The 23376-nt window shown below is 47.7% G+C and overlaps 1 protein-coding gene and 1 non-coding gene across 3 annotated transcripts; both read left to right on the top strand.

Moving 5' to 3' along the window:
• The first annotated feature begins 5173 nt into the window (after window positions 1–5173).
• On the top strand, window positions 5174–5256 carry TRNAL-CAG (transfer RNA leucine (anticodon CAG)). The gene has a single exon. It is a non-coding gene; the product is annotated as a tRNA-Leu (tRNA).
• Window positions 5257–6337: 1081 nt separating this feature from the next.
• LOC116951918 (uncharacterized) lies at window positions 6338–22755 on the top strand. 2 transcript variants are annotated; one of them, XM_032970768.2, is made up of 6 exons: window positions 6338–6648; window positions 8875–8930; window positions 16366–16520; window positions 19710–19881; window positions 20169–20349; window positions 20654–22755. In XM_032970768.2, the coding sequence occupies exons 2-6, from the start codon at window positions 8882–8884 to the stop codon at window positions 20757–20759; spliced, it is 663 nt and encodes a 220-aa protein (XP_032826659.2). In that variant the 5' UTR covers window positions 6338–6648; window positions 8875–8881; the 3' UTR covers window positions 20760–22755. The 2 variants fall into 2 exon arrangements, with proteins under 2 accessions (XP_032826659.2, XP_032826658.2); XM_032970767.2 differs by lacking the exon at window positions 6338–6648 and having other exon boundaries at window positions 8579–8930.
• The last annotated feature ends 621 nt before the right edge of the window (window positions 22756–23376 follow it).

The following is a 23376-nucleotide window of genomic DNA, read 5'->3' as shown; positions in this document are numbered from 1 at the left end:
TGTATAGTGTAGTATATTAGTACAGCACTAGTGTATAGTGTAGTATACTAGTACAGCACTAGTGTATAGTGTAGTGTATAGTGTAGTATACTAGTACAGCACTAGTGTATAGTGTAGTGTACAGTGTAGTATATAGTGTAGTATACTAGTACAGCACTAGTGTATAGTGTAGTGTATAGTGTATAATACTACTACAGCACTAGTGTATAGTAGTGTATAGTGTAGTGTATAGTGTAGTGTATAGTAGTGTATAGTGTAGTGTATAGTGTAGTGTATAGTACTGTAGTGTATAGTAGTGTAGTGTATAGTGTAGTGTATAGTACTGTAGTGTATAGTAGTGTAGTGTATAATAGTGTATAGTATAGTGTCGTGTATAGTGTAGTGTATAGTAGTGTATAGAGTAGTGTATAGTGTAGTATACCAGCACAGCATTAACCGGTTGTGTGTTGGAGAGCCAAGCCACAACATTTACAATCTGAGAACGACGTTTCTGAGAACCTGCTGCTTGATGCCGGCGACGAGGTCGCCTTCGCTCAGCGCCAGGGGTGTAGCCGCCAGTCGGGTATGAATTTAGATTGACGAGGGTGAGTAAATGAATTAAGATTGACGAGGGTGAGTAAATGAATTTAGATTGACGAGGGTGAGTAAATGAATTAAGATTGACGAGAGTGAGTAAATGCATTTAGATTGACGAGGGTGAGTAAATGAATTAAGATTGACGAGGGTGAGTAAATGAATTTAGATTGACGAGGGTAAGTAAATGAATTTAGATTGACGAGAGTGAGTAAATGAATTAAGATTGACGAGGGTGAGTATATGAATTTAGATTGACGAGGGTGAGTAAATGAATTAAGATTGACGAGGGTGAGTAAATGAATTTAGATTGACGAGGGTAAGTATATGAATTTAGATTGACGAGAGTGAGTAAATGAATTAAGATTGACGAGGGTGAGTAAATGAATTAAGATTGACGAGAGTGAGTAAATGAATTTAGATTGACGAGGGTGAGTAAATGAATTTAGATTGACGAGGGTGAGTAAATGCATTTAGATTGACAAGGGTGAGTAAATGAATTTAGATTGACGAGGGTGAGTAAATGCATTTAGATTGACGAGGGTGAGTAAATGCATTTAGATTGACGAGGGTGAGTAAATGCATTTAGATTGACGAGGGTGAGTAAATGCATTTAGATTGACGAGGGTGAGTAAATGAATTAAGATTGACGAGAGTGAGTAAATGCATTTAGATTGACGAGGGTGAGTAAATGAATTAAGATTGACGAGGGTGAGTAAATGAATTTAGATTGACGAGGGTAAGTAAATGAATTTAGATTGACGAGAGTGAGTAAATGAATTAAGATTGACGAGGGTGAGTATATGAATTTAGATTGACGAGGGTGAATAAATGAATTAAGATTGACGAGGGTGAGTAAATGAATTTAGATTGACGAGGGTAAGTATATGAATTTAGATTGACGAGAGTGAGTAAATGAATTAAGATTGACGAGGGTGAGTAAATGAATTAAGATTGACGAGAGTGAGTAAATGAATTTAGATTGACGAGGGTGAGTAAATGCATTTAGATTGACGAGGGTGAGTAAATGCATTTAGATTGACGAGGGTGAGTAAATGAATTTAGATTGACGAGGGTAAGTAAATGTATTTAGATTGACGAGAGTGAGTAAATGCATTTAGATTGACGAGGGTGAGTAAATGAATTAAGACTGACGAGGGTGAGTAAATGAATTTAGATTGACGAGGGTAAGTAAATGAATTTAGATTGACGAGAGTGAGTAAATGAATTTAGATTGACGAGGGTGAGTAAATGAATTTAGATTGACGAGGGTGAGTAAATGAATTTAGATTGACGAGGGTGAGTAAATGCATCCTTGAGTGCGGAAAGGAAACGGTGACCGATTGCCGCGCGGTTATGACGCTTGTGAGGTCAAGACGCTTGTGAGGTCAAGACGCTTGTGAGGTCAAGACGCCCCCCCCCCATCCTGCCCGAATTCTTCAGCCGCTCGCAGGGTTCGCGCGACGCCAGCGAGTGCAGCTACCAGGTACGTGGTAGGACGCTTGAGTGAGCGGGAGCGCAGACGGCAGAGATTCTCCCCCGGGTAATGCCGACTGGGCGGCTTTAAAGGTTTGTGGTTTTGCGCCGGGAATAAAAGTTAGCGCAGAGCGTAGGTGGTGCGATGTCCGTGTGCGAGCCGAGTCATTCCATGTATTAGTTGTAGCCCTGTGAGCCATGCGGCTCTTGACTCGGGTGCAACCGCAAACAAACAAAACACATGAACAAGAAAACATCTTAAAGTGACTCCGCGCAACAGAAAAATCCAGGAAAAAAACAGCGTCCCGGGATAGCGGTGGGGGAACGCGCGGCGAGGGTGGACGCGCGGATCTCCCCCGCGTGATGTAACCGCGTGCAAGTGTCAGCGCGCCTCGCAGCCGCCTGCCTTGCGCGTGCGTGGGCGTGCGACATCTGCGGCGTGCGCGGACGTGCGAGTGGTCTTAACCCCCCGTCACTCGATCGGCGGAGGCGCCGGCGGGAGCCGACCGACGCGGTGGTGTGGAGGGAGCGAAACGTGATCCGCCCGGCTCAGAACCGCTTGCTCCAAGTGGGACGAATCACCCAGAAAATGGGCCCCCCATCTCATCCAGATCTCAGCAGCTAAGCAGGATTTGAACCCCAGTTATATATATATGTGAAAAAAAAGTAAAACCTTGGGCCAAAGTTGACCCGACCAGGTTACAAAGTTCGCCCAACTTTACGTTGGTGACTGGAGCCGTGAACTGTACGCCAGGTTGTCAGCAGAGCAGTGTCGCAAAATCAGCCGTTGTACTGTACTCCTGTGATCTCGCCTCTATGTCCCCCCACTTAGGGTGAAACAACCCCCACAAACCGCACGGTATAGAGAGGCCCTCATCCAGCAGTGGAGAGACAAGGGCCCATGTTAGTCAAGTAATGGCGTGCTGCAATATTGCTTTGCGTGCTCCACTCATGATGCTCCAGTGATGGATGATGGCCCGAGGTTAGTTTTATTTTGCTGTCAGTTCATTATAACCATTAAATAACTTCCAGCCATTGCTCGATCAACTGCTAGATGGGGAGGAGGCCTCCCGACGGCGGAGCACACTTCACCAAATGGGGGGGGGGGAGCGGCGGCTTGGGACTTATTCGTCTTGTCACGTCGCCAATGACGTTCGCCGTGGCTGGGAATCTAATTCTGCGGCTTCCGGGTTCAGTGGTGCTAATCGCTGTGCCACCACTCTCTCCCCTCTAAAATTTGAGTGGCCGAGCAGGGAATTGTACACGACACCAACGAATCACGGGTGTCGTTATGTTCAACGGTAACACAAGTCACGACAACGAGCAGTAGTGGTGTGTGTGTAGTGGTAGATGGGGCAGTTGTGGAGAGAGTGGAGAGTTTCCCATACCTGGGCAGTGTGCTTATGACCAGCTCCAGTTTAACAGCAGAGGTCTCACTCAGAATCAGTTGAGCGGCAATATATTTTCATCGGTTGCGTAACGCTGTGTGGAAGCTACCTGGTCTGTCGCTCTGCACTAAGCTTCAGGTCTTCTCGGCCACGGTCATTCCCTCCCTTCTCTACGCTTGCGAAACGTGGACCCCCCTAATGGAACATCTTCGCCGGTTAGAAACATTTAGGCTAGCCTGCCTACGATCCATCCTGGGTTTAACCCAGGCTGGATTGTGTGAGGAGCTCACAAATCCTTGAAAGATCTGGGCAAGGTCCCATCGGTGAGTTCCTCCGGCAGGCAAGGCTGCGTTGGCTGGGTCATGTAGCCCGCATGCCCAGCCACCGCATGCCCAGACAGCTTTTGTTCGGCCGGATCGAGGGGGCTAAACGGGCGCGGCACGGGCTAGAGAAGAGATGGAGTGATGTGGTACAGGAGGACGTGGAGCTGAGTGGACTTGCCGATGACCGGTACCAGCGGTGTCAAGATCGGCCTCTGTGGAGGAGGCTCGTGAAGGACGCTACTGGGCAGTTGGAGGCAGTCGCCCTCAAACAACAACGGAGGGCGGAGGAGCGACGCTCACAACAACGAGCGGAGCGCCGGGTGGCTAAAGCACAGCAGGTTGGCACAGTAGGGGGCACAGGTGGTGCATCAGCCAGTCATCTCAGTCATCTCAGTCAGTCGACCCGTGGCACCTGGGTCTGCCCCGTGACCTCCTGCCAGCGGGCGTTCGACACTTCACGTGGCCTCAAGGGGCATATAGCCTGGCACAAGCGTCGTGGTGACGTCACCGCCACTAAGTGTCGAATGGCGGTTGTCGTGTGCGTAGTAGTGGTGTGTGTAGTGGTGTGTATCGGGGCCGTCCATAAATGACGTCACGCACATAGTGGGGGGGGGGGGGGGGGTTCAGACATTTGTGGCGATGTGTGACGAGGGGGGGGGGTTGCGAAATGTGGCGTCAGATCAAAATGCGCAACTTTAAATAAATATAGAATTGAAATAACACTACAGTATTTTTTTAATTAATTTTCATTATTAACTATTTGGTTATTTAAATTTACTAAGGTCACCTTTTATTTATTCCATGAAGGAGCATTTTGCTTCTCCATGGGAGAATCGAGAAGCATAACTTTTCTAAACTTTTTTGAATGATTGTTATTAAACATTTGGATTCTAATGATTCTACCAGGGCTTTTCATTTTAGTGAAATAAATATGATTGTTATAATTGTACTCTCCATTTTGCGTCGTTCTACTGCAATGTTTCAAGTATTTTCTTATAGTTATAATTACTTTTAATATTTTATAGTTATAAGATAATTTCAATATAATATTCTGAACATCTGCAGTTTTAGTTAGACGTTGAATATTTTCAAGTGAATTTTATGCAAAATTTAAGCTTTCTAACGCCTTTTTAATAAATGTTTTCTCCTACATCAGAGTGCAGCGCCACGTTAAATACGCACTACAATGACAATAGTTTAAAGTGATCTGAAGAATGTTTTATTTTGAAAATGGAAATATGGTTTGGGGGGGGGCAGAGCTTTGTGACGTCATAATTGAGGGGGGTATGACTTTTTGTGACGCCGCGTGACGAGGGGGGGGGGGGGTCAAAAATCGTTCAAAATCGCGTGACGTCATTTATGGACGGCCCCATAGTAGTATATGAGGGTGGCTCAAGAAAGCTTCCGTACCTCGTCAGGATGGCCGAGCGGTCTAAGGCGCTGCGTTCAGGTCGCAGTCTCCCCTGGAGGCGTGGGTTCGAATCCCACTTCTGACAAAGCAATTCTTTAAACACGAATTTTCCATATTCTTTGTCCGAAACACACAGCAAGAACAACAAGTCGTCATCAAAGGCTGAACCTTTTTCTGTTTTGACAACGATAAGTAAATACCAAGTTTAACTGGAGCAGCAAATAAAGTTTGTATGATAAATCTCTGTAAAGTAGTTTATCATACGGTATTATGAGCACGGCACTGAAACTCAACAACATTTGTGTTACCAGCTAAGGCTCTCTGAGCTACGTAGCTCTTTTTCAAAAGCGACCTAGCCACGAATGATAGCTCAACATTTATAGCAGCAACCGAATACTCCAAACGCACTTTGATGTTGATCCTACACGTGACGGTAAAAACCCGGAGACAAATCCACGTGACCACATGGGAAGAGAGACACGCAAACTCCAAATACACAGCAGCAGGCGTCAGGGTCGGGATCAAACCCAGGACCTCCTGCGTGCCAGGTGAGGTTGTGAACATCTCCCAGCAACCGTGATGCGCTGTACGCCCCCCTGCATTCTTATACAGCACTCAATGCGTATGGACGAGAGGTGCAGCCCTTCTAGACGGTGTTTGGCCTCCTCTTCCACGCACGCCGTGGGGGGCTGTTGCCCAATACGCCTGGACACGGTGCAGGCCGCCTGTCTCAATACCACGACGACACGAGGGGGGACTCCCCTAGCGCCTTACACTCCATCTGATGTCACTCCCTGCACCCAGTTGACCGCGAGTGGTTGGCGTCAAGAGGATTGGTGGCTGGGAATGTGCAGAGAGGGGGCCAGGGAATGGGAGAGGGCCCCCGTGGGGTTAGATGTCACGGTACTAGAATGGTAAACGTTGTGGGTTTACTCTCCAACACGCCGGTGTGCTGAAACTCATTGACACGTTCCGTTTACGTGACGAACCTTACTAATTGGCTGTGTCGGGTGGTGGCGGGGTTACCGACACATTTATATATTTACGCGATATAACCCCTCCCCCCCCCCAAAAAAAAACTGTATCATGGACAACAAAACAATTTCTATAAAAGTTTTTGTTTTATTAGAATATAAATCTCTTCCTGTTGGAGCAGGTTCCAGCCGGGCAGAATAGGCCCCGCCCCCCTCTCCTCACTGTGCCGGGCATCCACGTGGGCGGCTGTTCCGAAACGTCGCTCCCTCGCTCGACCTCGTTAACTCCGATAACCTCGTTACCTCCCCTCGACCTCGTTAACTCCGATAACCTCGTTAACCAACGTCGTCGCTCGCGCCACTGAAAGTCGTCAACAGTCCGCGGACGAGAACTTTTCATCGAGCGCCGTCGGCGGCGCGGTGGTGAGACGGCGCCGCCTGACCCCGCAGGGCGCGGTGCGTCACTCCACGGCCCTCACCTGCAGCGAGTGGCGCAGTGAGTGGTGGGTGGCAGCGAGTGGTGGGTGGCAGTGAGCGGTGGGTGGCAGTGAGTGGTGGGTGGCGCAGCGAGTGATGGGTGGTGCAGCGAGTGGTGGGTGGCAGCGAGTGGTGGGTGGCAGTGAGTGGTGGGTGGCAGTGAGTGGTGGGTGGCGCAGTGAGTGGTGGGTGGCGCAGCGAGTGGTGGGTGGCGCAGCGAGTGGTGGGTGGCAGCGAGTGGTGGGTGGCGCAGCGAGTGGTGGGTGGCAGTGAGTGGTGGGTGGCAGTGAGTGGTGGGTGGCAGTGAGTGGTGGGTGGCGCAGCGAGTGGTGGGTGGCAGTGAGCGGTGGGTGGCGCAGCGAGTGGTGGGTGGCGCAGTGAGTGGTGGGTGGCAGTGGGTGGTGGGTGGCAGTGAGTGGTGGGTGGCAGTGAGTGGTGGGTGGCAGTGAGTGGTGGGTGGCAGTGAGTGGTGGGTGGCGCAGTGAGTGGTGGGTGGCGCAGCGAGTGGTGGGTGGCACAGTGAGTGGTGGGTGGCAGTGAGTGGTGGGTGGCAGTGAGTGGTGGGTGGCGCAGTGAGTGGTGGGTGGCAGTGGGTGGTGGGTGGCGCAGTGAGTGGTGGGTGGCAGCGAGTGGTGGGTGGCAGCGAGTGGTGGGTGGCGCAGTGAGTGGTGGGTGGCGCAGTGAGTGGTGGGTGGCAGTGAGTGGTGGGTGGCAGTGAGTGGTGGGTGGCAGTAGGTGGTGGGTGGCGCAGCGAGTGGTGGGTGGCAGTGAGTGGTGGGTGGCAGCGAGTGGTGGGTGGCGCAGTGAGTGGTGGGTGGCGCAGTGAGTGGTGGGTGGCAGTGAGTGGTGGGTGGCAGTGAGTGGTGGGTGGCAGTGAGTGGTGGGTGGCAGTGAGTGGTGGGTGGCGCAGTGAGTGGTGGGTGGCGCAGCGAGTGGTGGGTGGCAGTGAGTGGTGGGTGGCGCAGCGGGTGGTGGGTGGCGCAGTGAGTGGTGGGTGGCAGTGAGTGGTGGGTGGCAGTGAGTGGTGGGTGGCAGTGAGTGGTGGGTGGCGCAGCGAGTGGTGGGTGGCAGTGAGTGGTGGGTGGCGCAGCGAGTGGTGGGTGGCAGTGAGTGGTGGGTGGCAGTGAGTGGTGGGTGGCGCAGCGAGTGGTGGGTGGCAGTGAGTGGTGGGTGGCAGTGAGTGGTGGGTGGCGCAGCGAGTGGTGGGTGGCAGTGAGTGGTGGGTGGCAGTGAGTGGTGGATGGCGCAGCGAGTGGTGGGTGGCAGTGAGTGGTGGGTGGCACAGTGAGTGGTGGGTGGTGCAGTGAGTGGTGGGTGGCACAGTGAGTGGTGGGTGGCACAGTGAGTGGTGGGTGGCGCAGTGAGTGGTGGCCTCCCAGAGGTCGACTTCACACAGCGCTTGTCTCCTGCTGTGTTTTGTCAGTGCGGTAACAGCCGCTGCTGCTGCCTCTAACGCAGCGCGGCTGCGGCGGCGACTGTCGAAGGGAGTCGCGCGGGAGGGGGGGGGTCGGTGCGCCTCCTCTCCGTGTGTGAACTACAAACTAAAGAGTTTATTTGTTTTACCAGGTGAAGGCCCACTAAGTTATGTAGCTCTTCTTCAGAGGCGACCTGGCTATCGCAAATGATAGCTCTTAACGAAGTGGCTTATCGCGTGGCAATGTAAAGCAGCTCTCTGAGTGGGGTTGAACACTTGGGACGCGTTGCAAGACGCCGTCCCAGGCCGGGCATCGTCGGCGACTTAAAAGGCGACGGCGATGAGCAGTCCTGTCGCTCTGTCCATCCATCCCTCCTCCCGCCTGTCGCTCTGTCCGTCTGCTGCCCGCCTTCCGCCCAAGATTGTATTATGTTTGAGTATGCGCGAGATGGCACTTTGGGTCGCAGATTTGTACCAGATAGGCGCCAAGTGTGCCAAAAATTTAATTGACTTTAAACTATCACCAAACAGCCTCGTCAAGTGCTTGGAAGGGCTGATGGATGCCATTCAGGACAACGGCACAGGAATATCTGTGCAAGGAGAAAGAATAAATAAGCTGAGATTCGCGGACCACGTAGATTTGATGGCAGAAAGCTGCGTGGTACTGCGGGAAAGTGTTAATTAATTAATGCAGGGAATACGTCAGGAAAGAATGCAGGGCCGGGGATGAATGTGGAAAAGACATATAAGATAGTGTTCGGAAGGGAGGACATTGAGAAAGAATAGAGATTGGTGCAACGTTTCTCAGAATTCTCGATGCGGCTCTGTTCATCAGCAGGCGCAGAATGGCCATGAAGGTCTGGACACGTCTCTCACTGCTCCCTTGGATGATCGGTGAGTCCATCGCACGCTGAGCCACTGAACACGCCACCATCGCTAGCATCATGGCTATACCTCATTGTCATTATCGCCACCACCGTCATTGCCACCATCTCCGGCATGACCACCATCATCACCGTCATCGCTGTCACCCGTACGCACCTCTGTGATTGGTACGGTTGGCTGCGCACGGTTCGAAAGAAGTTTTCTGGACACCAATCCCATAAACTGCCGTAGGGTAAAGGGGTCAACATTTGCCGAGTCCAGGGGTCAGCAACCTGCGGATCCGGAGCCGCACGCGGCTCTTTAAGGACCGCTCCGTGGCCGCTGTTTATCAAGGACCACCACCGCGGTGCATTCACCACCGTCTGGCATTCACCACCGTCTGGCATTCACCACCGCGGTGCATTCACCACCGTCTGGCATTCACCACCACCGCGGTGCATTCACCACCGTCTGGCATTCACCACCGCAGTGCATTCACCACCGTCTGGCATTCACCACCGCGGTGCATTCACCACCGTCTGGCATTCACCACTGCGGTGCATTTACCACCGTCTGGTATTCACCATCGTCTTGCATTCACCACCCCGCGGTGCATTGGCGGCTTTTGAAGTCCACGAGTTTGTACCGAATACAAAATTAGTTTAAATTTTGGCCGCGGACTCCAGGCTTGGCCACTAATTTGACCAGCGGTGTAGGGTATGGGGGGGGGTGTAGGGTATGATGGGAGTGTAGGGTATGATGGGGGGGGGTGTAGGGTATGGGGGGGTGTAGGGTATGGGGGGGGGTGTAGGGTATGGGGGGGTGTAGGGTATGGGGGGGTGTAGGGTATGGGGGTGGGTGTAGGGTATGGGGGGGTGTAGGGTATGATGTGGTGGGTGTAGGGTATGGGGGGGTGTAGGGTATGGGTGGGTGTAGGGTATGGGGGGAGGGGGCTCTCTGGCCGATCCGACAAAACCGCTCCAAAGGCTGTGACCAGTCCAGCCATCGGCACCACCACCACGTGCGTGTTAAAAAAAAAAAACCAGTAGCGATGTTTGATTTCGGTGTCAAACATTATTTACTGTACATTATACACTACATTTAATACACCGTATATACATGATATACAACGTAATGAAAATACTGCACATATATACATGTTTCATGACCAACAACTCCTGTACAGTAAAAACAGCGTTTTACAGTAGGGTATTTATTTTTGTCTGTTTATATGTTCATGGAAATTTAATATAACGTAGTAAAAAAATGTAACACTTAAAAAAATATATACACAACACCTACAAACATAATGTCATGCAAGAATGTGCAATTTAAATAATTATCAGTGATTATTTGGCACTTTTTAAAATTCGGCACCCCCTTCACCCCCCCCCCCCTCCCGAATTAAGGATGATCTGGACCTGTAGTTAAATGTTGCGTCGTGTGATATTCATATGGATGTCAGGTTTATGACGTTAATACGCTTACCAAATCTCGGGTACGTGCTTGGGTATCCACCACGCATTTATTAACGGTTTATTTCTATTTGCAGTTTTTATTTTCTCAAACATATCCCGTTGGGTACCATTTTTCTCGCCGTTGCATCTTAACGCAAGCCATCTGCTTCACGTCCAGTGATCGCAGTCGCCCTTCTAGATGTTTGTGTCAAAGCGTTGCACGTGGCTGACACTGTCAGCAAGTGGAGTTTTATAAGTCGCCGCCGTAATTCAATCAACAAGTAGCTTCCGGCACTAACTTGTTCCCACTTTCATGATTGAATCGACCGACACGGTAATGCATAGTGCGTGGAGAAAGATACAAAGCAAACGAAGCAAATTATTTGACACCACAAATCACATGCTGAGGTAAAGAAGCGTTGATAAAAGAGACGTGGCACTGAAGATTTGGCGCCACGGTGGCAAGATGTTTACTACCTCGCCGGGTATACAGGAGGTCGTGGGTTAGATCCCAACCCTGACGCCTGCTGCTTGTATATTTGGAGTTTGCATGTTCTCTCCGTTGGTCGTGTGGATTTTTCTCCGGGTCCTCCGGTTTTCCCCTCCACATTTAGAAACATGCGATTAGAGTATTTGGCTGCAATAAATGTCCACGTGAAAAGCCACTCAGTTCAGCTATCATTTGTGATAGCCAGGTACAGTGAGAGAAAAAAATATTTGATCCCCTGCTGATTTTGTACGTTTGCCCACTGACAAAGAAATGATCAGTCTATAATTTTAATGGTACGTTTATTTGAACAGTGAGAGATGGAATAACAACAAAAAATCCAGAAAAACGCATGTCAAAAATTTTATAAATTGATTTGCATTTTAATTAGGGAAATAAGTATTTGACCCCTCTGCAAAACATGACTTAGTACTTGGTGGCAAAACCCTTGTTGGCAATCACAGAGGTCAGACGTTTCTTGTAGTTGGCCACCAGGTTTGCACACATCTCAGGAGGGATTTTGTCCCACTTCTCTTTGCAGATCTTCTCCAAGTCATTAAGGTTTCGAGGCTGACGTATGGCAACTCGAACCTTCAGCTCTCTCCACAGATTTTCTATGTGATTAAGGTCTGGAGACTGGCTAGGCCACTCCAGGACCTTAATGTGCTTCTTCTTGAGCCACTCCTTTGTTGCCTTGGCCGTGTGTTTTGGATCATTGTCATGCTGGAATACCCATCCACGACCCATTATCAATGCCCTGGCTGAGGGAAGGATGTTCTCACCCAAGATTTGACGGTACATGGCCCCGTCCATCGTCCCTTTGATGCGGTGAAGTTGTCCTGTCCCCTTAGCAGAAAAACACCCCCAAAGCATAATGTTTCCACCTCCATGTTTGACGGTGGGGATGGTGTTCTTGGGGTCATAGGCAGCATTCCTCTTCCTCCAAACACGGCGAGTTGAGTTGATGCCAAAGAGCTTCATTTTGGTCTCATCTGACCACAACACTTTCACTCAGTTGTCCTCTGAATCATTCAGATGTTAAATTTCGATTTAAAGCTTTCGTGAGTGCAATGATTCATCTTCTTTGGTTCTTTCGGTAAAGTCAATAGCTGAGTGAATAATAAATTGATAAAATAAAATAACACAATAATATTCTCACGACGTTTCGGCCACAACACAAGTGGCCTTCATCAGGTGAAGGGACGATACTGTCTGGTAGGACAGCGCTGGAGTGAAAGAGCCACGTTCAGATCACGGCCTTTAAGCTGTGTGAGAGGAACAAAGCGCCTTGACAAAGGAATTAGCATATAATTTAGCATTGGAATGGCTGAATGATTAGCTTGTGACTGGTCACAGAAATAGCTATGTTAAAAGTTAAAGCATACACATCCGCAGAGGCACCCCTTGTTAAAGGAATTAGCATAGAATTTAGCATTGAAATAGCTGAGTGATTAGCTTGTAACTGCTCACAGAAATAGCTACGTTAAAGTCAGAGCATACACATTCACCGAGGCACTTAGTACAAATCAAACAGGAGAATTTAGCATTGAAATAACTAGGCGAATTTAGCATTGAAATAACTGAGTGATTAGCTAGTGACTGGTCACAGAAATGACTATGTTGAAGTCAAGGCCTACACATCTGAGCTATTCACAGTACTATATAGTGAACCAATAAAAAAAAACTAAAATATAAATTACCTTAATGTTATCAATAAACTCTATATTCTCCAATCAGCTAAGCTACCAACAATAAGTCGTTATATATCACAATGCTATATGGCGAAAAAATGGGTGGATTCTTACCCTCAACTTTAGCACCACGGATAGCTATGGGCCCCGTTCAGACGGACGAGTTCGTCCATGGTCGGAACAGAGGAGGGGGAGAGAGACAGCTGCGAGGCGCTACTATACTCCATGTTGTAAAACCATACCATTAACCGTGGTGTGAGAGGTATTAAGAGTCAATGCTGGCGAAGGAGCTGCGGTCCATCTTCTCGGTTGAAATTGTCTCTGTGCTTGTATATGTGAATGCAAACCAACCAGCTACCATGAGAGATTCGTTCATGAAGCCATTCACATATACAAGCACAGAGACAATTTCAACCGAGAAGATGGATTCTGGCTTAGTAACCACTGGAAAGATGTTTTAAATCATTTCTGTTCTTAATTAATTGTATTTTTTACGATGACCTTCAGACCGCAGCTCCTTCGCCAGCATTGACTCTTAATACCTCTCACACCACGGTTAATGGTATGGTTTTACAACATGGAGTATAGTGGCACCTCGCAGCTGTCTCTCTCCCCCTCCTCTGTTCCGACCATGGACGAACTCGTCCGTCTGAACGGGGCCCGTAGCTATCCGTGGTGCTAAAGTTGAGGGTAAGAATCCACCCATTTTTTCGCCATATAGCATTGTGATATATAACGACTTATTGTTGGTAGCTTAGCTGATTGGAGAATATAGAGTTTATTGATAACATTAAGGTAATTTATATTTTAGTTTGTTTTTATTGGTTCACTATATAGTACTGTGAATAGCTCAGATGTGTAGGCCTTGACTTCAACATAGTCATTTCTGTGACCAGTCACTAGCTAATCACTCAGTTATTTCAATGCTAAATTCGCCTAGTTATTTCAATGCTAAATTCTCCTGTTTGATTTGTACTAAGTGCCTCGGTGAATGTGTATGCTCTGACTTTAACGTAGCTATTTCTGTGAGCAGTTACAAGCTAATCACTCAGCTATTTCAATGCTAAATTCTATGCTAATTCCATTGTCAAGGGGTGCCTCTGCGGATGTGTATGCTTTAACTTAGCTATTTCAATGCTAAATTCTATGCTAATTCCTTTAACAAGGGGTGCCTCTGCGGATGTGTATGCTTTAACTTTTAACATAGCTATTTCTGTGACCAGTCACAAGCTAATCATTCAGCCATTCCAATGCTAAATTATATGCTAATTCCTTTGTCAAGGCGCTTTGTTCCTCTCACACAGCTTAAAGGCCGTGATCTGAACGTGGCTCTTTCACTCCAGCGCTGTCCTACCATACAGTCTCGTCCCTTCACCTGATGAAGGCCGCTTGTGTTGTGGCCGAAACGTCGTGAGAATATTATTGTGTTATTTTATTTTATCAATTTATTATTTTATTCTCATTCTACGTGACTTTACCGAAAGAACCAAAAAAGACATTCAGATGTTCATTGGCAAACTTCAGACGGGTATGTATATGTGCTTTCTTGAGCAGGGGGACCTTGCGGGCGCTGCAGGATTTCAATCCTTCACGGCGTAGTGTGTTATCAATTGTTTTCTTGGTGACTATGGTCCCAGCTGCCTTGAGACCATTGACAAGATCCTCCCGTGTAGATCTGGGCTGATTCCTCACCGTTCTCATGATCATTGCAACTCCACGAGGTGAGATCTTGCATGGAGCCTCAGGCCGAGGGAGATTGACAGTTCTTTTGTGTTTCTTCCATTTGCAAATAATCGCACCAACTGTTGTCACCTTCTCACCAAGCTGCTTGCAATGGTCTTGTAGCCCATTCCAGCCTTGTGTAGGTCTAGAATCTTGTCCCTGACATCCTTGGAGAGCTCTTTGGTCTTGGCCATGGTGGAGAGTTTGTAATCTGATTGATTGATTGCTTCTGTGGACAGGTGTCTTTTATACAGGCAACGAGATGAGATTAAGAGCAAACTCTTAAAGGGAGTGCTCCTAATCTCAGCTTGTTACCTGTATAAAACACGCCTGGGAGCCAGAAATCTTTCTGATTGAGAGGGGGTGAAATACTTATTTCCCTCATTAAAATGCAAATCAATTTATAAAAATTTTGACATGCGTTTTTCTGGATTTTGTTGTTGTTATTCTGTCTCTCACTTTTCAAATAAACCTACCATTAAAATTATAGACTGATCATTTCTTTGTCAGTGGGCAAACGTACAAAATCAGCAGGGGATCAAATACTTTTTTCCCTCAATGTAGCTTCTGACAAAAATACATAGCTCCATGGGCCTTATCTGGTCAAATAAACATTAGTTTATGGTTTTATGGAACGCACAGACCTCTGGAACATGATTTGGTAAAAAAAGAATGAGAATTTGGGTACCGCAAAAAAACGGCTGACAATGTCACAGCGAGCAGCGTGAAAGCAGAAAAATGATGTTGATGATGAATTCCAGATCGGAGAGCTCCTCTCAAACTGTCACCTTACACTGTACCTCTCCACTGAGGCTGAATTAAACTACCGTAGTACAGTGGTACCTAGGAGATCGAATGCCCCAGAACTCGAACAATTCGGTGATCAAACAAAATTTTCGACCATTTTTGCCCCCGAACAACTGTAAAGACCTGTTTGGGCCGAGATGCGTATCCAGGGCGACCGAGACAAAGGCGAATGACCCAGTTTACGCGTAGCTCTCGTCCTTTATCACTGTCAAGTTCCTGCCCCCCAATACGACTCCTCTCATCCACCCCATGGACCAACAGGTAATTTCCAACTTTAAAAAACTCTACACGAAAGCCCTTTTTCAAAGGTGGCAAAATGGGCTGAGTTACACAATTTTGTAGAAAAATATCCAGATAAGGCAGTAGCCAGCAGAGCAGGCGACTTTTATAATGATAATGCATTGAGTAATTTCAGAAACATCTTAAAACGGAGGCAGAAACAATCTTCTCTTGATCAGTTTTTAGTAAAAAGGCCCTCAAGTGAATCACAGTTAGTGCTCGAAAAAAGGCAAAAAAAGAAAGAACCCCAGAAGGGCAGTTACCCAACGTGTTTATGGAGGGGGACTCCCCTTCCAAGCAACACTGACACCTCCTCCTCCCCTCCTCACCACCTTCCACTCAAACCGTCCACTCTCCTTACTACAGGTAAAGTGAAGTTCAATGTTCATTTATTCTATTAATTATAACTGTGTTTTTTGTATGCTTTTATATACTGTACTGTATTTTAATATTGTAAACTTTGTGTAAAAATGGCCCATAATAGGAGCATCCTTGGGTGGGGAACCAATTAATGTTATTTCCATTCATTCTTATGTGGAAAATTGATTCGGTGTTTGAACAATTCGGTGTTCGAACACGGTTTTGGAACGAATTAAGTTGGATCTCCGAGGTAGCGCTGTACTGACACTGCATGCACGACAAACACACCACCTGACGCCATGGCGCAGCTCCACACATGTGCGTTGCGCCCAGCTCGTCTGCATTGAGCGAACGTATAACAAACACTAAACATAGAGTATAGTGAAAGAACCGGCATGAATAAATAGTGTGGCAGTGTCTAATTAATTAGTTACGAGATGGAGTGTTTGACAAAGCGCGGTGTTGTTGAGTCCTTGGAGCCGTGTGTGTGTTTTGATGAAGTGGGAACAAGGGGCAGTGGGTGGGAAAGTGGAACGGTCGGTCTCTCTTCGTGTGGACGCCTGTGACGGGGTGCCAACCGATGGAATCTCCACGAAGCGTGGGGAGTGTTTCTTCGTTGGGACGAGGGGTCTAACGGGCGTCTCATTCTGCCTCCCGCGTAGTATTCGTGGAGTGCGGCTGGGCGCAGGAGATCTATGTGAAGGACAAAGTGCAAGCGGTGGAGGGAGATGACGTCACTCTGCCTTGCTCCTTGCTGATCGGCAAAGAGAACGTCACCTTCAAGTGGTTGCAGCTCATCGGAAATCAGTCGGAGCTGGTAAGTTTTTTCAGCGAATTACCAAGTTGGATTGTTGCATAAAAAAAAAAATCACAGTTTGTCCAGGCTACTGATGTTTCCACCCAGTCTGCTCCTATTTTCCCTCTCATCCTTGGTCTCGCCCCCCTTTTAATCTTCTGCTGATGCTGCTTCTGTCTAGTCACGTGTCATTGATCTACTCGCCTGTTGACCACAACCTGTATTACTTGCCTCTGCATCTCACCAACTATCAAGTGAAACGAATTTTCTTTTTGTTTAGCTCCCTCAACCTTCATTGCAAGGAAACACCTCACTTGGCCCTGTCTGAATTCCATCTAGAGCAGGAAAGTCAGCTCCGCAACTGCTGCTCACCACCTGTTTCACTTGGACCGTCAGAGGTTGTTGCAGCCATCTGTAGCCCTTCGTCTTTACCCAGAACGTTTTACAGATTTTTCGAAAATGGGAATAAATATTTGTATTGCATGGGGCAGTGAGACACCGGGGAAAGGAAGCTTCCATTTAACAGTTGGTATCCAATTTGCTATGCAGCAGCAGTTACCATTTGCCACCATGTGAGGGTGACATCACCACAGTGCATTTGCCAGGCTAGGTGCACTCTTAGGCCATATTAATTTTCGAAGGCTCGCTGCTAGCAGAAGGTCACGGGACAGACCTAGTTGCCATGGTTTGACTGAAATGACTGACAGATGCACCACCTACTGTACCAGCTTGTTGCATTTTAGCCACCCCACGCTCCACTCAACGTTGTGAGCGTCGCTCCTCTGCCCTCCGCTGTTGTCGGAGGGTGACTGCCTCCAAATGCCCAGTAGCGTCCTTCATGAGCCTCCTCCATAGAGGCCGATCTGGACACCGCTGGTACCGGTCATCGTCTATTCCACTCGGCGCCACAGGCTGCCGTACCGCGTCTGCCTTCATTCTATGAGCGTGCAGGGACATCTGCCCGGCATGGGATCGCATCACATTCAATGAGAGCCCAGGCTGTTTATGGTCAGTGGCACAGAGGGTCTCCCGTTAACTCCGTCTGTAAAGCAGTGACATGGTGTTAGGCATTTCAGGTGAGATGTCTTAGCGTTACCAGGATGAGGCTTTTGGTCGGGGCAGCGTTCATCTCGGTGGTACAGAGCAGTGATTCACAACCAGCGTGCCGGCGCGGCAAAGTGCCACCACGGACACACAGGCATTGAAATAATCAACAAAGATCAAAGACACAAGCATCAACATAAAACAATAAAATAGACAGACACATGGACGTTGATATGAGCACTTAGGCAGACATGGAAATCCAAGTAAAGCCATGAAATAGATGATCACACTGCCATCTTAACAATTACCAATTAAACACAGACAAAGATCCCCCATATAGCCTTCGACTGTAGTGGCAAGTGCTGTTAGTGAGCAGCTATGAAGGCCAGCATGGCACACGCGCCCCGACCGACACACTAAACACGCAAATCCCCCCTCTTAGTTAATTGGCTGTGCCAGGTACCCTCCGGGTGAGCGATTAAACCCAAACCTCGCGCGTCCGCGGTTCTCAATGAGTCACCGCGACGAGGCTCGGAGAACACGCGGCGATCGAGGAGGAGGGAGCGACACGTGAAGCAATTGTGGAAATTCCACATTTACACAATGGCACCAAGTCCATCCGTAGCGGAGTATCACTTGAGAAAGGGACGTGCGCACACACACACATCGTCAGCCATGACCAATCTACTGCTGGATGGAGCTGCCACAGTGATTTTTTTTATTGTGTTTGGTGTGCTGCCAAGATTGAGCTGGTTTATGCCGTGGAATTAATAAGGATGCGAGGACTTCGTAACGAGGATGACCACCTCTCCCCCTCCTAATCTGTCTTTGGTAGTTTACACCTGGGAGTCGTGGCTGTGGGTGCTACCAGGCCAAACACAAGTAATTAGGTTCACTACTTAAGTAAATATAGATTTTTGTAGGCATTGATGGTACCCACAGATGGACTCGGACTGGTCAAAGGGCAGCCGTCTGTAGGGCAAATGCCCGGTGGGGCTGGTCTGAGTGGGGAAATTGCAAATGTGACCAGAGTATTTTATGACCACTGATGTGTACGTTTCATTGCTTATTTACGCTCTCAGTTGGCATTAAGGCCCCATATTTGGCAGCCCCAAAGATTTTTCCTCACCGGCCCATTTGTTTTTTGGGGCCAATGAGATCGCACGGAAATTTGGGCCACTGTGTTTCTAAATGCCTGAGCCGAATTCTAAACCCAGTCCATCAGCGCCCACAGAGTTCCCACCTCCACCTCGTCGGAGATAGTGTGGCTTAAATCTCTGCACAGGGAAAGGGAGAGCAATGGGGGACTGGCACCATTGATAAGAGGGCGTGCAGGAGACAACGGCATGGCCTGTTTTTTTTACTTCCACAGGGAGAGTGGAGCACAAAGACCCGTTGTTGTAAGCAAGGCAAATCGGGCTGAAAGGGGATGTCAAGGCACAGTGGCAGAGTGGTGGGGAGCACCACTCACTTGTAAAGCCTGCTCTAGTTTTACATAAAAATCGCGTTATCATAAATAAAATGTAATATAGGGTAAAGCACAGTCCACGATAACACGTGAGATGCGTACACAGGCCGAACAAACACTGAGGTGTGGAGATAGCATATAGAAGCATCCAGCAGCATCCCACTGCCTTGAGTGATGCTACGCCGAGGCCGCCGTACGACCGCTTATTCCTACTCGCGCGATGTATTTCCATTCACTCCAATGCGTTATGTCCAATTTGCATCGGCGTTAGAAAAAGTTCGTTCCCTAATACATTGATGGCGTTTTATCCAATTATGGTTATGAAAACACTACAGCTATATAGGAGAACAGAATGTAGAGGCACCAGAGGGGGAAGATCTCGAGAAACGTTCCTCTGCTTGACTGCTCACACCCCGAGAATGATGCCGAAAAGTCGCGGCGCTGGAGGCTGCTGTGTGAGCCCTCAAGATAACATTAGGCTCAACCAAGGGATAAACTTTTAATCAGCAACTTTGTATATTTATTCACACATGTAAAACAGATTGGAGGGCCTTTGACATTGTAAACAAGTGGCCTGTTGCAAGCGCGAGTTCGCGAAAGAAATGTTCACAACTTTGTTGTACCTTGAAATGTCACGCCACTCCAAACGAGATGGCAGATCCGGGGTGCGTGAACGCTGGCGGTTCATCTCGTTTCAGATCGACGACTCGACTAAAAGGAATTCCCCAACCCTGGGAGACGTGGAGAAAGGCAACTGTTCCCACACAATCTTGAACGTCTCCAGGAGCCACGGCCCCATGACTTTCCAAGTCGAGATAACAATAAATTGGATGAAGCATATGAAGACTGTCACTCTGGATGTGGCTGCAGGTGAGTGAGCAGTGGTTGGAAGCGCCACGATGGCTCTTTGCAGTCACTTGTGATGCATTTCATTACCCACGAGGCTCTTGAAAAATAATGCCACTTTGTCATTGTTTTTTTGCTGCCATCTAAGCCCCTGGGCTGCCAGTCCTGCAACAGGAGAGCTCTCTCCCTGCGGCCAGCGAAGACGCGTTCATAGCGCAGTCTAATCCTGGCTGCACGTGCAGCCACTGCTGCTGCTACTGCTGCTTGTGAGTGGATGTCGGGGCTTGATGCCGTTGTCCGTGTCTCCACAGCCCCGCGGTTGCACACGGAGGCTGGTGGTTCCAAGGACACTACTGGAGGGGAGAACTCGCCCACACCAGGGACCAGCTCAACGATATTGACCGTCGTGATCGTGGCAACATGCATATGTATTGCCATTTTCATGTGTGTGAAGAAACTTTGCTCGTCTGGGACATCCCTCCACTCACTCAGGTGTGCCCCCTCCAGCCACGCACTAGCTACGCACTAGCAAGAGGAGTTGGGGAAGCGATTTAACATAAATGTGGTTCAGAGGGTGTTTGGAAGACAGGTTCTGAGTGATCATGTCCGAGGCACCTTTGAGATCACAGGTTCAATCCCTTGGAATGGGTGTCTCTTTGAGGATTCATAATGGCCGTGCTGGAGATATTGAGCAAATGCCGGATACAATCCTAGGTTCAATCCCCGTTTAGTATTGTCACACCTGCGCTGTGGGCAGGCGCCGCGCAGTTTGTAAACCCTCGTTTGTGTTCCACAGGGCCGACGGTGAAGCTGCACGTGGGGACACAGAGAATATCGAGATGCTACCGGTGACGAACGGAGTGGCAAACGCTCACCTGGGTCGTGGAGACGTCTCCCCTTGAGCGAGTCGGCTTACTGGCCAAGTTGAGTTCGCTCGTCACGAGATAAAGATTTAAACCATCGAGAGTGTACCGATTCAACACGGACCAATGAGGAGCGAGGGCAGACTTCAATGGCGCCGCTGTGGCAAGATGTGAACAACCTCGCCCTGTTATATTTGGAGTTTGAATTTTCTTCCCATGGTTGTGTGGATTTTTCTCCGGTTTCTCCCTCCACATTTAGAAACATCACGCGTGTAAGAGTTTTTGGCTGCGATAGATTTCCACATAAGTCACTTTGTTGAGAAATAATTTGTGGCCAGGTCACTACAGCAGTCCCTCGGTTAACAGTGACAGTGGTTAGCGGTTTTTCAGTTAACGTTTCGCCTCCCATAGGTGTCGACGAACGTTAACATTGTGACTAACGGTACGTTTACGTTAGGCACGCGGGCGCCAATTTTGGCCAATCCGAGCGCTCGTAAGTGGGGCTGAGCCATACCCTCAGCCAATCAGCGACGCTCATCTATGAGTGTTTAGATGTCAACTGGCTTTTTTTGCATTGCGTTTTCTCTTTTGGCAGTGGAAACAGCTCTTGCAGACTAAGTGATTTTGACTTATTTTTAAACTCGTAAGTGATTGCAAGGACCCCTAAAGTGAATTTGCAAAAGGAAAAGAGGAGTAGGAAAGTAATAAGCTTTAAAACAAAGCAGTAAATTATTAAGGTCAACTTCCGATCATCTTGGAACAGATTAATGCTTTTAACATGTAATTCCTATATTTAATTAAATTATTTTGTTTAACACTTTTCGAGTAACGGATTAAACACGTTATCCCAGGGACTACTGTATAGCTCAGTGGCCTTACCTGGAAAAAATGAAATATTTTAGTTTTAAGTTTATTTTCAATTAACATTTATGAAGCATTTGCAGATGTTAAATTATTACAGGTAGCAATGCAGCATTAACATTTCGCAACAGTAACGGTCGTGACATTTGTTTTCACTGTTTTCTAAAGGGACGCCCTTCCAGAACTAGTCTTCTTAACTGGAATAAACTTCCCCTCTACATTAAGCAGCCCCCATCCTTAACCTCCTCATATTCCTCTCTCAAAGCTCACCTCTTTCCTATTGCCCCTTCCACTTTCCACCCCTCGCCCCTCCACTCCTTCCCATCCCTCCCCTGCCCTTTTGTGACCCCCACGTGACCCTCTGTTGTGGTCACTCTTTGCTTGGCCCTAGCACGCCCTTGCCATCTAAATCACTTCATTCTGTTACCGAATTTTTAAACCATGCAAAGCGCCTTGAACAAAGGCGCTCTATAAATCTAAAATAAGATAACCAGGTGAAGTAGGACGGGTCTACCTCGATATACGGGTTTCGTTCTTGAAAACATGAAAGTTAGGTAAAAACTCTACAGCATATTGAAGCGTATTCTCCCATGATGTCCCATTACATAGCCATAGATGCGTTCCTAAGAAAAGATGTTCTAACCCAACACCTAAAATAACGCCACTAAGATATTTTCATGAATAAATATGGAAAGTAATAGCGAAGCGACTTGGGTGAAGACGCTCTATAAATGTAAAACTAGATTAGACAGGTAACACTGTACGCTGTAGTTCGCTCACCAGTAACTGCGGTGAATGTCGTGTGAAGTGGAGAGGGCTGGAGGGTTGACTGGGAGGCTGAGGGAGGGCCAGGAGGAGCGGACGAACCGTGGTGGAACGTACAGCAGCAGGAGTAGTGTGAACGACGACACGGCCTGTAAACAAAGAGTGGGCGATGTTACAAAATGTGGCGGCCAGCCAAGTCCTGGGACCGCATTAACTATTGGTATTTAGCATTTCTTTTTTTCCAACAACAAAAAAATATTGTGAAAAAAATGAATCAAATGAGACGTAAACCACAAAAGTGTGACGAGGAGCGCTGTAACGAATCATCATACATTGAGTGACGTATATCATCATACATTGAGTGACGTATATCATCATACATTGAGTGACGTATATCATCATACAGTGAGTGACGTATATCATCATACAGTGAGTGACGTATATCATCATACATTGAGTGACGTATATCATCATACATTGAGTGACGTATATCATCATACATTGAGTGACGTATATCATCATACATTGAGTGACGTATATCATCATACAGTGAGTGACGTATATCATACATTGAGTGACGTATATCATCATACATTGAGTGACGTATATCATCATACAGTGAGTGACGTATATCATCATACAGTGAGTGACGTATATCATCATACATTGAGTGACGTATTTCATCATACATTGAGTGAAGTATATCATCATACAGTGAGTGACGTATATCATCATACATCGAGTGACATATATCATCATACATTGAGTGACGTATATCATCATACAGTGAGTGACTATATCATCATACAGTGAGTGACGTATATCATCATACATTGAGTGACGTATATCATCATACATTGAGTGAAGTATATCATCATACAGTGAGTGACGTATATCATCATACATTGAGTGACGTATATCATACATTGAGTGACGTATATCATCATACAGTGAGTGACGTATATCATCATACAGTGAGTGACGTATATCATCATACAGTGAGTGACGTATATCATACATTTAGTGACGT

Source organism: Petromyzon marinus, chromosome 44, assembly GCF_048934315.1.
Source record: "Petromyzon marinus isolate PM22_M1 ecotype Great Lakes invasive population chromosome 44, UKy_Petmar_22M1.pri1.0, whole genome shotgun sequence".
NCBI classification, from domain to species: domain Eukaryota; kingdom Metazoa; phylum Chordata; class Hyperoartia; order Petromyzontiformes; family Petromyzontidae; genus Petromyzon; species Petromyzon marinus.
The sequence above is the reverse complement of the archived record's forward strand: the minus strand, read 5'-3'. Positions and strand labels throughout refer to the sequence as shown.

Bases quoted from the DNA above. Each gene is read 5' to 3' on its own strand.
- LOC116951918 (XM_032970768.2), top strand. From the start codon at position 8,882: ATGGCCATGAAGGTCTGGACACGTCTCTCACTGCTCCCTTGGATGATC. The intron at 8,931-16,365 runs GTGAGTCCATCG...CCTCCCGCGTAG, and splicing joins ACTGCTCCCTTGGATGATCG to TATTCGTGGAGTGCGGCTGG. The intron at 16,521-19,709 runs GTAAGTTTTTTC...ATCTCGTTTCAG, and splicing joins TCGGAAATCAGTCGGAGCTG to ATCGACGACTCGACTAAAAG.